General features: G+C 41.6%; 1 protein-coding gene across 1 annotated transcript in view; it reads left to right on the top strand.

The window, feature by feature from the left end:
- The window catches only part of MGAT5 (alpha-1,6-mannosylglycoprotein 6-beta-N-acetylglucosaminyltransferase), a 67,308-nt gene that overhangs the window by 18,433 nt on the left and 30,712 nt on the right, over positions 1–18,163 (top strand). The window contains exons 2-5 of the mRNA XM_077273076.1: positions 3,552–3,933; positions 8,990–9,157; positions 15,656–15,732; positions 16,624–16,713. Coding sequence (XP_077129191.1) covers positions 3,693–3,933; positions 8,990–9,157; positions 15,656–15,732; positions 16,624–16,713 — 576 coding nt within the window. The 5' untranslated portion in view covers positions 3,552–3,692. The remainder of the gene's footprint in view (positions 1–3,551; positions 3,934–8,989; positions 9,158–15,655; positions 15,733–16,623; positions 16,714–18,163) is intronic.

Raw genomic sequence — 18,163 nt, 5'->3', positions numbered from 1 at the left:
ATTCTTTGGTTCTCCCCACTCTGGGACCTGCACTTGTTTTGGTCACTTCTTTTCTATATACTGAGGTATTGCAGCTAACAGTACAAGTTGTGGTCTCCAATGAAGCTCACATGGAGGCACCAAGATGGCGGCAACAGGGTTTCGCAGGCACAATGATTGTTGTCGCAACCCATCCTCACCATTCCCTGAATAGTTGCCATATCTGGTGCTGGCGATCATTGTTAGGTTTCCGTATACACACACTCCATGACCGGTTTGTTATGGTGGAGGAAGGCTGTTTTGGTTTCCCATAGCAGCCAATCACAGTGCAGTTTTCAGCTTACCAGAACAGTTTAGAAAATGAAAGCTAATTTCTGATTGGTTGCTGGTGGCAACAAAAACTTTTTTTTTTTTTTGTAATAGAGGCCTAATGGTTTTGTCCATGTGGAAACAAGATACTAGGCCTCAGTCATCCAACCTGTTTGTGGCCCATAACAACCAATCAGGGCTCTGCTATTATGGCGCCGGTCTTTGCTGACATGGCTGCAGTGCAGTGTGTGATTGGCGGAAGCGGTCACAACGTCAACATGGCAGCTGCGGTATGTAAGGCCACGTTCACATGTCTGACATTCATGGTGTGAATATCGACCTCCATGTCCACGCTGTCCACGGGTCTCCTCAGTCACAAACGAGGTCTGATGTCCTGTCAGGAGACCCTCAGCCGCTCCAGTCACGGTGGTCCGCAGCCGGACCAAGAATGTCGCACAAGTGAAACAGACGTAGAAATGTGGTACCTTTCTCCTGATTAGCTAAATCTCTTACCCAATGGGCAGGGCACTGCTGTAGCTTGGGTATCCATTGTTACGACTACTATCTATTGCTCTGAGTGGCTGTAACCATGAATACCTAAACTACTGCAATACCCTGCACATGGGGTAAGCGAAATAGCTAATCAGGAGAACTATCTACATTTCTAATTGGAGGTGTTTGCTAATAATATTATTATTATTATTATTATTATTATTATTATTCCTGATAGATGTTGGAATAACATCTTGGAGATGGAAATACTCTTTTAAATTCATATCTTAGTAATAGAGCTGAAAACTTGATATAACAATGAAGTTAAAATGCTGCAAATTTAGCATCTTTTCTGCCTGAGCACCTCCGTACCATTGTCTGTAATTTTATGAAATCTTCTCCAATTTTTCATGTACCCAGTCTGGTTTTCGATGCAGTTTTTTTTCCTGGAGCCTCTGCGGTCGCTGCGTCGTTGTCCAGCTGTAATCTCGCAGGAAGGAAATGTGGTCACTTATGTGGCGCAATCTGTTCTGGCTCGAGATGGAGATATAGAGAGAGATGGAGATATATCACATAAATTATATATGCATGGTTTGTTTGTTTTTTCTCTTCTATTTTTATTGTATACACTTGTATACATTTTATCCCTTTCATCCCACTATCCATACTCCCCTTCCCAAACTTTCAGGGAATTCACCCTAGGGGGAAGCGCGTCACTTCTGGATATAAACGGAGTGGAAGAAGTTGGCACCTGATGGATCGGGCATTATTGACCATAGACGTGGCCATTATGCCGCTACTTAGATGTTTGTGTTCAGTCACTATGGGGCGTCCTATGTCCCGCGATTCGGGTCATTTCCCCCTGCTGCTCCTCTGCTGGGATAATAGCCATCGACCATTGGGGATACATTGGCAAATGGACTGATTGCGAGCACTTATTAGCGCCATGAAGGGAAGACATTACTTTGGCGGTTGCGCCTTATCTTGCTGCGCTAGCCTTCCTCTTTCCAGCCCGCGTCTTGTGACTTTTTTTAATTGTTGAATTTCCACTAAATGTATGTATAAACTGACAACGACTCCGTACCACCCCCATTGGGTCCCTATGCCGTGAGCATTGATTATACAAGCCCATTTGACAAGGGAATGGTAATACTGGTTGGTTAATTTGTGCATACATTTCCAAGAGGAGCAATAGAGGAACAAGACAGTGCAAGCTTCTATGAAAGGATGAATCTGGAATTTCCTTATGGGGCATACAACAATTTATTAAAAATGGACATGTCAGGAAATTCGCGTAGAGCGGACCTTCATAACTAGCGCCAGTGGGGGTGGGGGGGGCCTCTATTTAAACCTTCACTCTGCGGACCCCTTCTGCCCTATTCTGTATCTCCTGTTTACTTGCATAGATTCCGCACGTATTCATGCATCTGTTCTTTAGAACTCCTATCACAGTTACTGAAAAACACATTGAACACAAAGCCGGCCCCCTGAGAATTGACTGAGAAGGGGGCAGGCTTGGCTACTGACTTGAGCCATAAAGCCATCCCCATTCCTACCCAGCATTGGTCACATGCTGGTAAAGGAGACTGTCACTTCTGTTGAGCATTTGACCAACAGTGGAGTCGGAGAATGGGGGCAATCCAGGCCATTGAATTGGGGAATGTGGGGCATAGTCAAAGTACATTATTGCTTAAAAAAAAAAAAAATTCACATAATTTGCTTAAAATTTTTATTTTAGCTGGTCACCCACTGTAAACTTGATGTAAACTTGATGAACAGTCAAGTTGCAGTACCACACACGACCTGTGGACAAATTTGGTGCTGTTGCTTGACACAACATCCATTATATTTCTAATCGTGGAAAAAACTGGCCATAGCAGTTTATATTTCTGGAATTTGATCAGTATTCAGTTATAGTTCTGTTTTACAGAAATATAAACTTCTGGTCTGGGCTCTGTATTAATATTGTGGTTGACAAGAGGTCAGGTGCACTTTGTGATTGCTGTATTTAAGGTTAGGGCATATATCGCCGGTAAAACTCATTGAAACATTTTTTGCATTGTCTCCATGGTAACAGACTACAATCAAACCTTGCGTAGTCTGACCTTGCAGTCCTGCTCGCTCTTTAATATCTTTCTCCCTGACCTTAACGGCGTGTTCCTCACTAGAGGCTCGGGATACCCCCATAATCCAAATAGTTGCCATGTGCAGTTGTAAGCCAAAAATATCCTATTAAGAACTAATTGAAAAGTTGCAAATGTATGGGATCAAGTAAAAAAAAAAAAAAAGTGGATAGAGCCAGTCTTATTAAAGGGGTGCAGCAAGAAGGTGATCGGGAGAAGAATTATTTCCTTCTATAATAAATGACAAACGATTGCAAAACATTGCTCTAAATTCGAACCTTTGGTCGCATTACGGTATTTTTATTTTTTTTTTTACAACTTCCTGCAGGTGAATTTCCAGAGATTAAATCTTATTTGTCCGATCTATAAAAGCATGCTGAACATGTATTCATAAAATTCATGGAATTGTAACCCTAGAAATAACTAGATTTATTGTTTGATCATTTCTCCTCATTTGTCCCTTTGTCTAACTTCAGTCAGGACAGAGGGGAGAGGCTCCTGCTGCAGTCAATCTTCTAAACGTTAGATACAGGAAATCAAACAAGAAACTGCTGGCATTTTTTTTCTTTTGGTGTAAGCTGTTTTCTCGTATATTTTGCATACAGCGTGATAAAATGTTATTTATTTCCTTTTTTTCTTTATTTCTAGCATCACGGAGCTGAAACGACTGGTTTTGAGCCGCAGGATCTGGTCTCTCCAGGCTCTCTTATAACCGCCTCTGCCATGGATGTGCACTTTTTCTGCATCCTTTGAGATAACGCACTGACCGATATCTTTGCTGGGAAGGTCATGGCTTACTTTACGCCTTGGAAACTTTCGTCTCAGAAGCTCGGCTTCTTCCTGGTGACTTTTGGATTCATATGGGGCATGATGTTGCTGCATTTTACAATTCAGCAGAGAACTCCGCACGAGAGCAGCACCGTGCTCCGCGAACAGATTTTGGATCTCAGCAAAAGATATATCAAAGCTCTGGCAGAAGAAAATAGGAACGTAGTAGACGGCCCATATGTCGGCACCATGACAGCATATGGTAAGTGCAAAAAACGTGCGGTATTGTCTGTGGCCCTGAGGGAATGGATGACATGTCTTTATTAAGGCTTTGCTTCAAAGAGGAGCGTGTCGCTTGTTTATTTTTTATTTTTTGTACTTGTTTGTATTCCAATTTCTTTGCTATTTTTCCAAAAAACGTGCAAATTCTATCATAGATTGGACCATCTGGCTGAAAGCCGTGCACAGATTTGTTTGTTTCTTTTTTCTGCTAGATTTTTTTTTGCTGCACTTTTCTTTTCTTTGTTAACGTTTGCTCTTACTAGTTGGTAGGTAGTTGTGATAACATGACAGAAGTCTAATTTACAAGAATATAACTACTATAATACTGCCCCCTATGTACAAGAATATAACTACTATAATACTGCTCCTATGTACAAGAATATAACTACTATAATACTGCCCCTATGTACAAGAATATAACTACTATAATACTGTCCCATGTACAAGAATGTAACTACTATAATACTGCCCCTATGTACAAGAATATAACTACTATAATACTGCCCCTATGTACAAGAATATAACTACTATAATACTGCTCCTATGTACAAGAATATAACTACTATAATACTGTCCCTATGTACGATAATAGAACTACTATAATACTGCCCCTATGTACAAGAATATAACTACTATAATACTGCTCCTATGTACAAGAATATAACTACTATAATACTGCTCCTATGTACAAGAATATAACTACTATAATACTGCTCCTATGTACAAGAATATAACTACTATAATACTGCCCCTATGTACAAGAATATAACTACTATAATACTGCCCCTATGTACAAGAATATAACTACTATAATACTGCTCCTATGTACAAGAATATAACTACTATAATACTGTCCCTATGTACGATAATAGAACTACTATAATACTGCCCCTATGTACAAGAATATAACTACTATAATACTGCTCCTATGTACAAGAATATAACTACTATAATACTGCCCCTATGTACAAGAATATAACTACTATAATACTGTCCCATGTACAAGAATGTAACTACTATAATACTGCCCCTATGTACAAGAATATAACTACTATAATACTGCTCCTATGTACAAGAATATAACTACTATAATACTGCTCCTATGTACAAGAATATAACTACTATAATACTGCTCCTATGTACAAGAATATAACTACTATAATACTGCTCCTATGTACAAGAATATAACTACTATAATACTGCCCCTATGTACAAGAATATAACTACTATAATACTGCCCCTATGTACAAGAATATAACTACTATAATACTGCCCCTATGTACAAGAATATAACTACTATAATACTGCCCCTATGTACAAGAATATAACTACTATAATACTGCCCCTATGTACAAGAATATAACTACTATAATACTGCTCCTATGTACAAGAATATAACTACTATAATACTGCCCCTATGTACAAGAATATAACTACTATAATACTGCTCCTATATACAAGAATATAACTACTATAATACTGCCCCTATGTACAAGAATATAACTACTATAATACTGCCCCTATGTACAAGAATATAACTACTATAATACTGCCCCTATGTACAAGAATATAACTACTATAATACTGCCCCTATGTACAAGAATATAACTACTATAATACTGCCCCTATGTATAAGAATATAACTACTATAATACTGCCCCCCATGTACAAGAATAGAACTACTATAATACTGCCCCTATGTACAGGAATATTTGTGTTTTCCTTTGCTCTCCCACATTGTGTGGATTGCTCTCTGTACTTTATACTCTTTCTCTGCAGTGTGGTGTCCCTATCTGGTAACGTTTGGGGTCTGTGTATTCTAGACATGGAGGTTTATAACTATGGAGCCGCTGCTGGATCGCGCACCTCGGTCAGCTGCTCAGGAGTTAGTCTTTGCTTTCTCCTTCCTATTAATTCTATTTTTCAGTAGTGCTGTTGGAGCAGTGTGAGAGATGTTTTTGCCAACTTTTTTTTTTTTTTTTGTCTTGAACCCCCTCCAGAAGAACAAGTCATGAATTAGGATTGTGCAGCCAGTTTCAACAGTGCACGTCAGCTGTACTACTTCACTGCTTAAAAATATGTATGAATCCTTTTTTTTTTTTTTTTTTTTTAATCTTTACTATTTTATTATAAGGACGTGTAACACTAAAACCTCATCACTTTTCATGTTGACGGTTCGCCTTCTAAGTGGTCTTTAACCTCATCCACAGCAACTGTGTGCTCTGTTGCCAGTAGTTGTAGTTTGCCTACCGCAATATTCCCCAACCTGTAGGCCCCTAACTGGGGACAAACAAACTCCTGGCTTCTAGGTGGCACCCTGCAGGCACATCACAGGCACTTATCGTTTTGTATCCGCAGCTCTATACAGACCCATGGGTCTCCATGGTAACAGTAAACAAAGCATTGCAGCGGCCTGGAGCCGGGTCGCAGTGGTCACAATTGCAGTTTTCCTCTTTATGCCACATTAATCATATTTTGCCAACTTTCTCGAAACACCCAGCAGTCCCGCAGCAATATGGAAAGATTTCATGGAAGAATCAAACTTGCCCACAAATCGGCATTTTTCAGAAGCCTTCTTGTGCCCTGGTTTCCGACATTTGGCAGACGGTGGTTGAGACATGATGGGAGAGGAGTGCGGCATCTAAAATGGGCCTGTCTGTGGTTGAAAATGTCCTCCTGGGCCACAACGGGCAACATTTGGCAGATCTGATAATCCGGTGGTTATCACACTGCAGCTATAATATGTAAATGTGGCTTCATTAGATTTTTTTTTTTTTTTTTCACCTTTTCTAAAGTTCAGAAATTTGCAAACCCTACAGTCCCTTGTCAGCCGGAGGGTGATTAATAGTCCTCCAGATGTCTGCGTGACCGATGGGCAGTGACTGTACGTAATCTCTGCTTACACGGGTGTAAAGACTCCTGGCATGAGGCCGAAATGTTCAAAATCGGCCTAATATTAACTCTGACACAATACACAGCAATCAGGTGTATATTAGTGTGTGAATTTGTGTTTTTTTTTACTTTTTGTGCAGTTTTTTTTTTAAAGATGTTATTCCCTTTTACCTTACCTATTATTGTGTAACTTTTCATAGTATATGCACATCTATTGTTAATATACAGAAACTTTTTTTTTTTTTGCCCCTTTGTGCATCCTTCTTCATAGAGATTAATGGTCAGTCCATTTCTTACATTGCCGAAACTACATTTCCTATCAGCACCCTGCTCCACCTCAGTGCTGCAGACTCCTCCCTCACTTGTCAGAGGTACAGTCTTATCTCTCGGACTTGGTGACTTGGAGCAGTGTGGCTGATGAAAGCTCTGCTATACTGTTCTCGTTTCATCTGCATCCAACAAAGAGATTTGACACATGTCATCAAGCCAATGTATGCTTAGAATACTTAGAATAGTCTGTCAGCTCGATTTTTATAATTTACCATCTACATCCTATGTTAACTGGTTTTCAGCAGAGAGCAACAGTCCTGTACTCCTCTCTGCTTTGTCTGTGCAATGACTGGGCACAGCAGAGCTGACACATGAAGGGCTAGGCCGTGTTTGATGCTTTCTGCTGACAGTTCAGTAATGCACCACGGCAAATGCTTCTGTGTTGATGCATATGGCAGAGGATTATCTTCTGCTATAAGCATTAACAGAGCAACATTTGCAATTTGACATCACTGTTCTGTCAGCAGTGCTGTTGATTTCTGCTGGAAACAATCAAAGATGTAAAACACAATGATCTAGATCAGAATAGTGTGTATGCTAAACTTACAATACGCTCTCAGTAGTGGGAAGCAGAGCTGAGACGCTGCTGTCAGGAATAGTGGAGCTACAGCAGGACTGACACAGCGCAGTGTTTGGAGGGTAAATAGAGCGTGGAGGGGCATCCTTTGGAGGTGATATGTGCATAGCTTTAACAAATTAATAACTATATGTAGAATGCTATAAGGCCACTTTATTTTGGGAATAACACTTTAAATTTATTTTATAGGTAAACTATCTACCTGCTTCCCCCAAAAAGTTCAACCAAGATAATTGGTGCAAGCAGCATCTAGGCCACCTGTTTACGGGGTTAATTTAAACACGCAGTTATAAATATTTAGCAGATGAACAAACACATCCCTTGTGGGTTACACTGGAGGATTATCATCCAAAGAAAATAATTCTAGGTTGCTAATGATTTAATTACAGGCGTGCACAGACTCGACTGCTGTGTTGTTTTCTATTTTTTTTTATTTTTGTCAGTAGCGACAATATTTGAGAGCGTGGAACACATACCGTAAATGTTTTTGTTTTTGAGTAAATTACTAATTTTGTAGTTTGTTTTTTATCCATACTTGGAAAGTTACAAGGTTCTGCAATACCTCTAAATGCAGGGGGACGTTTCAAGATATGGCAGCAGTTGGGGAGCGGGGGTCCTACTAGTGGGCACGTTGTGATATTTTGCCTCAACTCGAGGTTCTGCTGCAGCTTGGGTTGCAGGTGGTGGTGCAAGGGGCTTATTACAAGATCCTGCCGCATTTTTAATGTGGGCACGTGCGAGGTTCTGCAGCAGCCCAGGGGGTGGTGGTGGGCACGTTACAAGATTTAGTCGCTGTTTGATTGGGGCACATTACGAGGTTCTGCAGAGCCTCGGGGTGCACTTTGAGATTTTTACTCAGCTTGAGGAGGGGGGTCATGTTACGAGGTTCTGCAGCAGCTCAAATATGGAAACTGCTGAATGACCTCCTAGTGCCGATCACTGGTTGAGTTGGCTCAGGAGAAGGACCGCGATGGAGGCAATCTGTGACCTCTTCTGCAGGATGAGATAAGCGGCACCTCTTTTCTCTGCTGTGCAGAATGGTTTTTTTTTGCAAATATTCTTAACAGACCTGGAAAGTATCCATTTACATGATGGAATACGATTAACTTGTCGATTGTGGAGACTAAAGATGACTCATGAGGCATCTCTGCACTGCGGATACTGAGACGTAAGTGGTTTTTATGTATGTAAGAAAACTCCGATCTCGCGTAACCTTGTCCAATTCCTTATTTTTAAGACCTAAAGAAGACGCTGGCAGTTCTTCTGGATAATATCTTGCAGCGTATTGGCAAGCTGGAGTCTAAAGTGGATACACTGGTTGTGAACAGTACCGGATCCAATTCTACCAATGGTACCACCACTGCGATGCCCAGTATGGCTGCCGGAGAAAAAGTCAATGTTGCAGGTAGGTGGAGAGAGTTGTAATTTTGTTTTTTCTTTGCCAATTCCTGTTTGTTTGAGCAGATTAACGTAAATTTGATGGCATGTTAGTTAATCGTGCCTGATGCTTTGTCATCTTGGGAAATAGTTGGTTTTATCTGTACAGAGATCTCCCTATGACCCGGCAGAAGGGAGTTAGGGAAGAAAGGAGCGAGTGGCGGCTTCATTGCCTATTACTAGAAGGAACTGGCTGCAAATAATTCTCCTACTTTCTGCTTCTGAAGATAGTCACTTTAACGTCCCCCCCGGGGGTCTGGGGGAGTGTGGGCCCCCCCCCGGGGGTCTGGGGGAGTGTGGGCCCCCCCCCCGGGGGTCTGGGGGAGTGTGGCTCCCCCCCGGGGGTCTGGGGGAGTGTGGCTCCCCCCCGGGGGTCTGGGGGAGTGTGGCTCCCCCCCCGGGGGTCTGGGGGAGCGTGGCCCCCAGGGTGTGGCGGAGCTTACTGGGCGAGCAATCCAGAAAGCAGTGAAGTGCATGCCATGGAGTATGCACAATGCCCAAAAATATCAAGTTTGCATGCCAAAATGTGGCAAGAAGCAAAAGTCGTAACCGTTCTTGTAGGTTTGTATAAACAAAATCCATCACCGACTTCATGGGTTTCAGGCAAATTTTGCGTTTTGCTCTCGGTTTCTGTGTGGTCTGTGAGCAGAGCTCTTCGCCCACCTCCTTCATGAAAATATTCAGCATTTGGTTTGATGTCACAATGTATTTGGATAGGAATAAAGTGCTTCCCTTTTTTTTTTTTTTTTCTCGCTCTCCTTGTCTCTCGGCCTCAGTGAACATGTACAGAAGATCTGTACAACAGCGAGATGAAAGGAGCGTATTCCTGCAGGTAGTTTATACAAGAGACCCTGAAATGTAAGAATGCTGGAATTCTACCAAGGGTCCTGGTAGCAGAATGAATCCCCTCTGCAGAATTCTCTATCTGCCCGCTTCATCTTACTGGTGTTCAGTGGCACTTGGCACAGGTCAAGCTCCGGGATTGTGTAACTGTCGTTAGATTGTCAGGAACAATTGGACTGTTGCAAAGACTTATAATGTGCGAGGATAATCTCTGATCAATGCGCTTATTGTGTCGGCTAATTTTTTGTGTGTACCGAGCAATGATAATCTTCATTCACAGGATAAGAGGCAGATCTGTGCAGACACTTATCAACAAAGAAAATGAGAAATTTATTATCATAACTGGGGGCTGAATCTATCCTGTGCTCAGCCTGATCGTCAGCGTACTCTACTCCAGAGCTGTACTCACTGTTCTGCTGCTGGAGTCACTAGTTATTGTTATACATGGTTGGCAGTATTATACTAGTTATAGTCTTGTACATAGGGGCAGTATTATAGTAGTTATATTCTTGTACATAGGGGCAGTATTATAGTAGTTATATTCTTGTACATAGGAGCAGTATTATAGTAGTTATATTCTTGTACATAGGGGCAGTATTATAGTAGTTATATTCTTGTACATAGGAGCAGTATTATAGTAGTTATATTCTTGTACATAGGAGCAGTATTATAGTAGTTATATTCTTGTACATAGGGGCAGTATTATAGTAGCTATATTCTTGTACATAGGGGCAGTATTATAGTAGTTATATTCTTGTACATAGGGGCAGTATTATAGTAGCTATATTCTTGTACCTAGGGGGCAGTATTATAGTAGTTATATTCTTGTACATAGGGGCAGTATTATAGCAGTGATTCTTGTATATAGGAGCAGTATTATACTAGTTATATTCTTGTACATACGAGCAGTATTATAGTAGTTATATTCTTGTACATAGGGAGCAGTATTATAGTAGTTATATTCTTGTACATAGGGAGCAGTATTATAGTAGTTATATTCTTGTACATAGGAGCAGTATTATAGTAGTTATATTCTTGTACATAGGGGCAGTATTATAGTAGTTATATTCTTGTACATGGGGCAGTATTATAGTAGTTATATTCTTGTACCTAGGGGGCAGTATTATAGTAGTTATATTCTTGTACATAGGGGCAGTATTATAGCAGTGATTCTTGTATATAGGAGCAGTATTATAGTAGTTATATTCTTGTACATAGGGGCAGTATTATAGTAGTTATATTCTTGTACATAGGAGCAGTATTATAGTAGTTATATTCTTGTACATACGAGCAGTATTATAGTAGTTATATTCTTGTACATAGGGAGCAGTATTATAGTAGTTATATTCTTGTACATAGGGAGCAGTATTATAGTAGTTATATTCTTGTACATAGGAGCAGTATTATAGTAGTTATATTCTTGTAAAAAGTTGTAAGCCAGCTCACCATTGATGAACACAGGTGCACGGAACTCCGTTGCAGGAAGTCGGGTTGAATCCAATGAAAAAAAGGAATGTGAGTTCCAGCTCCGTATTGTATGTAGGGGCATTATTATAGTAGTTATATTCTTGTATGTAGGGGCAGTATTATAGTAGTTACGTTATATTCTTTTACGTAGAAGCCGTATTTATTTTCCTTCCCAAAATGACAGTAATAGTGTAACCATGTTTTGCTTTTGTTTTTTTAAGCAATGACAATATGTAAATGTGTGATTCTGTAAGGCCAGCCTTTGCCTGCTACAGACATTAGGGCATCTGATGGGGAGTGACATGATGCTCTCAGATGTGAAGGCACAAAGTGGGTGTATCAAAAGATCAACCACACAATAAAATCTTTGTCTCCTTTGGGTTAATCTTGCACAACTGAGCCCTTAGGGCAAGTGATGATGTTGTTTGATCAGTTCTCTAGGGATTAGTCATATGAATGAAAGCCTGATTATTATACCCTGAATTCCACAAGTTCAAGGCCAACTAAACCCACAAGACAGTCTCTCATATGTAATGGTTTCTAGTGGAAATTAGATGGACTGGTTTTTTAGTTCTTTTTTTTTTTACCCCAGAGCTGCACTCACTATTCTGCTGGTGCAGTCACTGTGTACATTACTGATCCTGAGTTACATCCTGTATTATACCCCAGAGCTGCACTCACTATTCTGCTGGTGCAGTCACTGTGTACATACATTACATTACTGATCCTGAGTTACCTCCTGTATTATACTCCAGAGCTGCACTCACTATTCTGCTGGTGCAGTCACTGTGTACATATATTACATTACTGATCCTGAGTTACATCCTGTATTATACCCCAGAGCTGCACTCACTATTCTGCTGGTGCAGTCACTGTGTACATACATTACATTACTGATCCTCAGTTACCTCCTGTATTATACTCCAGAGCTGCACTCACTATTCTGCTGGTGCAGTCACTGTGTACACACATTACATTACTGATCCTGAGTTACATCCTGTATTATACTCCAGAGCTGCACTCACTATTCTGCTGGTGCAGTCACTGTGTACATACATTACATTACTGATCCTGAGTTACCTCCTGTATTATACTCCAGAGCTGCACTCACTATTCTGCTGGTGCAGTCACTGTGTACATACATTACATTACTGATCCTGAGTTACATTCTGCATTATACCCCAGAGCTGCACTCACTATTCTGCTGGTGCAGTCACTGTGTACATACATTACATTACTGATCCTCAGTTACCTCCTGTATTATACCCCAGAGCTGCACTCACTATTCTGCTGGTGCAGTCACTGTGTACATATATTACATTACTGATCCTGAGTTACATCCTGTATTATACCCCAGAGCTGCACTCACTATTCTGCTGGTGCAGTCACTGTGTACATACATTACATTACTGATCCTGAGTTACATCCTGTATTATACTCCAGAGCTGCACTCACTATTCTGCTGGTGCAGTCACTGTGTACATACATTACATTACTGATCCTCAGTTACCTCCTGTATTATACTCCAGAGCTGCACTCACTTTTCTGCTGGTGCAGATGTAGATAGATAGATAGATAGATAGATAGATAAAATATATATAAATATATAAATAAATAAAATATATATAGATAAAAATAAAATAAAGCCGTCACTGATCAGTAATTTTTGGCCTTGTAATCCAATACCAAAACCTTCACTCAAAAGAAAAAAAAATCCTGAACTAATGTAATGTTCATCTTTAGGCATCGGCAGTAAATCTCTAGGTACCCGCCGGGTGGTTATATTTGCCTCTTTACTGCTCTAGGACACCAGGGATGTTGGCGTTCATTTTAAATCCATTTATTCCCACTTGCTTACTGGCCCGGCCCAGTCATGGAGATGGTGGGAATCTCCCACACAGTCACGCTGGCTGATGTTACGCTCCATTGATGGCTTTATGACCAGCCGTTTCAGGCCGCAGCTGGCGTGTGTGAAGTGCACTGACAATACTTGCTCTTCATGTTGCGCATGCTCCAGGTATTATAAGTGGTTACTAGACACAGAAATTTGCTCCTGGGACTATTTTTTTTTAATGACCTTGTTCACATGGTGAAGCTGCCCATCCATGAGGGATTTTGAGTGGCTGCTCTAGACCCCCGGGACTGGTTGCATCAGCTGCCCCAGACCACCAGGAATGTCAGAACTCAGCTGAAATCCTGTTATACTCTTCTTTCTTCACACACCACCCCCTTTTTTTTTTTTTTTTTCCCCTTCCAAATGTTGTCCAAAAATAAGCTTTAAAACTTCCGTTACTCCGTACCCATTTCACGTGTTTGTGAGGGCGCCTCTGATCTTATTTGTACACGTCTTAAAGGCAGCAGTCACGCCTTCACTGAGGACACCTGGTCCCAGAGCTTTATAATGGGCACCTTTATGTTGGCCCCTGTTTACGCCAGCTAGGTTGAAGCCTGTTTTTGTCCCTGGAGGTGGACGGCACAGTTTGTGTTGGTGGGCGAGCTCCAAAGCCTTCCCGTAGTATTGGACCTGGGATCAATAGAGCATCTGTTCTTCCTCTGGAGCCGCTTTACAGGATTGAAAACCTTTCTAAGTAGACTTATAAGGAACCGAAGGCCAGGAGAACATGGCACCGACTGCGGGGTGCGTAAATCAGAGCCAAATAGTTGGCCCTTACAACAAAGGTCCCCGCACCTCATAGATGGAGGGAGAGGGGACGTCACTGCTAGAAGCTCGTTCCATGGAATACTCAGCGATGGCGCAGACTCAGAAGCTCACGATTTATTACACATTTCCAGGCCGGTGATTATAGGACGATGCTGCCGCAGCCGATTACTGCCGTACAAGATGGAGCCCAGTCCGGGATGTAAGGGATAATTGGGCTAAGTAATTAATTTCATGCTTTACACTATTGTGTTTTGTTTTTTTGTTTGTTTTTCCAAAGTGCAGTTTTTGCAAAAGCTATAGAAAAATCTATCGGAACGCACCTGAAAAAGTTTCATCTGCTGCTAACGCAAAAAAATGCATCAAAAAGGCACAAAAAAACTTCTGTTTGCCTCTTCGGCTATAGCGGGGTAGACACAAAACTGAAGGCAAAAGTCCCAACAGGAATAACAGCGATGTGTGATGGCCCCCGTCAGCCCAAAAACGTGTGATTCTCTGTACTTTGTGTCACTCAAGGTGACTAGATGCCGCAACAAACAATTTTTAATTTTTTTTAATTAACTTTTCTCATATTTTTTTTTTTTTTTTTTGCCCTCTAGTTTTTTTTACTCTTTTTAGTTTTACCTTTTTTATTTTTATTTTTGTGTGTCCAAACCTCTTGTCCGTTTGCCGAGCTGCCGTCCTCTGCGTTCATTGTCGGACCTCTCCAGGTTTGTCGCTCTGTTGTTGCCTCTTGAGCAGGTAGTAGATTCACCACCTGGCGCAGTAACTGATTTCTTTCCGTCCTTTGGGTACAGCAGCTGCCGCCTCTTTGCCAGTCGTATGCAGCTCATGCCCGCCCTGGCTCTGCTGGGCAGACATTAATCCTGAGAGGTGTTTAATGACAGAGGTAGACTGTACCCAGCAACAAGCCTAATCCGTGCCTGCAGATAGTACCTGCTCACAGCAAGCAGAGGTATTGCCGGAGTCGCCAGTATGGTATCACATTAGATGTGATCAAACATTTACTGACTGCTGGCTATTAATATATACATTTACTACTGGTTATTTAGTGGTTATTCTAGTGTTTGCTTCTTTTCTTAAATACTTTGTGCTGCTGGGGGACCTTGTTTAGCTCCATTCCTCTCACCCAGGGTCCCACTGATTGCTGAAACAGTCGCAGATGAGATCTGTGGCTGATTGGCCCAGGAGAGGGTCTGAGCCCGCCATTCACCCTTGGAGAAGCACAGTGATGGTTTTGGAGTCCATGAAGCGTGGGCTTTCAGCACCTGGACCCCCACTGAACAAAACTCCTCCTGTTTTTGACACTTTGAAAGTTTTGTGAAAGTTCAGTTACTCTTTAAACAATCGACATGTCAGCACTCTGAAATCCTCTGTGCTGCTAGATGACTGGTTTCCTTCATGTCCAGTGTCCATGTCGTCTGCCCTGGGGGTGTGAAGACTTTGCCCTGTGCTGCTGCAGATCTGTAACCTGTAGGATTCTTTATCTCCCCCCAGATCTTATTAACGGAGCCCAGGAGCAGTGTGAATTGCCTCCCATGGACGGCTACCCTCACTGCGAGGGGAAAGTAAAGGTGCGTCTTATATACTTTTTTTTTTCTGTATGATCGTTCTCTGCCCGGTCGACCTTCCTGTAGGTGCAGCTGCACAGTCCTCATCTGTATGATCGGCCCTCAGGGGCGTCCGGAAGGTGAAATATTAGGGCTCAGGCTCCTGCTACAGCCGGGATAGAAAAGAGAGTGACCACTGCACCCTACATTTGAAGGACTTTTCTGCCCTAGACCACCAGGGCTGTATGTCTTAGCTTTTTTTCGCTGCCCTAGACCACCAGTGATGATGACATTTAACCCTTTAACTAAATGTTGACTTTAGATCCTTCCCCAGCAGACCACCAGGGAAGTTTGGCTCTAATCCTTTAGCTAACCTAGTTGATCAGGAATGATGACTGCACCTAACCAAATTAACCTTTTATCCCCAGCAAAATCAGAATGGAGAAGTGCGTAGCCAGTGAACCCCCTACTCTACATCCCCCTAGACAACCAGGAATTTTTCAAAATGGACCCCCTTCTCTGCCCCAGATCATCAGGGCTGCAGGCGTTGAGTTTTTCATGGCTTTAGACTTCCAGAGATGATCTGAACCCGCCTAAGCGACACTAGATCATCGGGGATGTTGTCTGCGCCAGATCACATTAACCCTTTATCTCTATTAAAGCCATGATGGAGAAGTGAGTAACCAGTGAGGACCCTAGGCATAACACATTGACCCCAACTCTACGCTTCCGTAGACCACCAGTGGTTTTTAATATCAACCCCGTCTTTGCCCCAGGACTGTAGACAGTCACCCGTATGTCTCTTTTTAGTACAGATGTGTAATTTTGTCGCTTTTAGTGAGCATTGGTCTGATTTCATGATGCAATGCAGCAGTGCCGTCCATTACTGAATTATTGTTTTGTTTTTTTCACCAGTGGATGAAGGACATGTGGCGTTCTGACGTTTGCTACTCCAATTACGGCGTTGACGGCTCCTCCTGCTCGTTCTTTATTTACCTCAGTGAGGTGAGTGCTGCCATCAGGGGCTTTGATGGCATTTGCAACGCTTCAGTGCTTCGAAAGTAAGACAAGTAATGAAAATCGCAAATATTCAGATTTTTTTTTATATATATATTTATTTTAAATATCCCAACATATTGTGTACACAGCTCCTATACTGTCCAATGTGTCTCCATGGTAACAGACTACAAACAAGCCCAAACTAAAAAATGTGTGACCACTGCTCCATTAATTGATTAAAGGTCTGGTTCTTGCACATGCTCAGTAGCCCCCCCCATTCTCTTTTCTTAGGATTGGTCGGGGGTCCCAGCAGCCAGACCCCCAGGAATCATTCATGTATCATCTATTCTGTGGATATAAAGTCGCACTCCAGCCCCTGTGTCCATCAGATCACCAGGACAACGTTTTTATTTTTTATCCCAAGGGAGTAAAGTTTCTATTGAATGTCAGTAAGCCAAGAGTTTGAAAAAGCCCAAGAAAGTGATAAGAAAAGTTTTAGAAAGTTGTAAAAGTTTTCATACACAGGAACGCCTTCATTTGCTGAAACTGGAATGCCAGTAACAATAGAAGTGATCTGATTTCTGATTGGCCACGAATACCGCAGTTCTGTGCCAGACTGCCAAAAAGCCAGATTCAAAGAATTTTACCAAATAATATATTTTAAACAAGAAAATCAGTACCTTGTCCTCGTTTTACCAGTGGTCTTTGGATTGAAAATAAGATATGGAAGCAGGAAGCGACACTGTTAAGCTGGTTCTTCTCTTGGCAGGCTTCTTAAAAGGATTGTCCACAACTTTAAAGAAAAAAAAAAAAACTTTTTCAATAGCCCCAGGGTGCTTCAAAAGTAAGATTTAGAAAAAAATGAAGTCAATGCTCACGATATTTATTTTTTGTTTTATTCTGAGGCCAAACACTCTAGATGTGTGAAGTCATTTACTTTATCCCTATGACCACCGCTCTGTGCAGAGATGTATCTGGCGCAGTATGGAGGCAGCAGATTGCTCGCCCTGCTGCTTGCAGATGGCACGAAGCACAAGGTGAAGAGAGACTTGCAGAGATGAAGCCTGAAGGACCGGATGGGACTCTTGTGTCAGAACATAAAGTGCAAAATTGAGTTTAACTTGTGGGTAAAAAAATAAATAAATAAAAATTGCCTTCCTGGATGCTACCGCATAGTAATTTCTTACTATTTGCACTTTTTCCGTCTCTTCTGAATGGAAGCCTCAGGCATTAAAGGGTCGGGTAATAAAATTCTTCTTTCCTGACCCTCATCTCCCCAGACAGGTGTTTAGCTAATGTCTGGACTAGTAGTCATTTCCAATGTATCAAGGCACAGACCAGGTGATGCCAGAACAAGAGCTGCGTGGGATCAGTGGGATCAATTATCATTTCTTTTTTTTTTTTTTTTTTTATTAAATATTTTTAAGTGGCTCAAACTGATATAATAAAACCTTTT

Source organism: Ranitomeya variabilis, chromosome 7 (assembly GCF_051348905.1).
Source record: "Ranitomeya variabilis isolate aRanVar5 chromosome 7, aRanVar5.hap1, whole genome shotgun sequence".
NCBI lineage: Eukaryota > Metazoa > Chordata > Amphibia > Anura > Dendrobatidae > Ranitomeya > Ranitomeya variabilis.
This window is presented reverse-complemented; position numbering and strand designations above follow the sequence as displayed.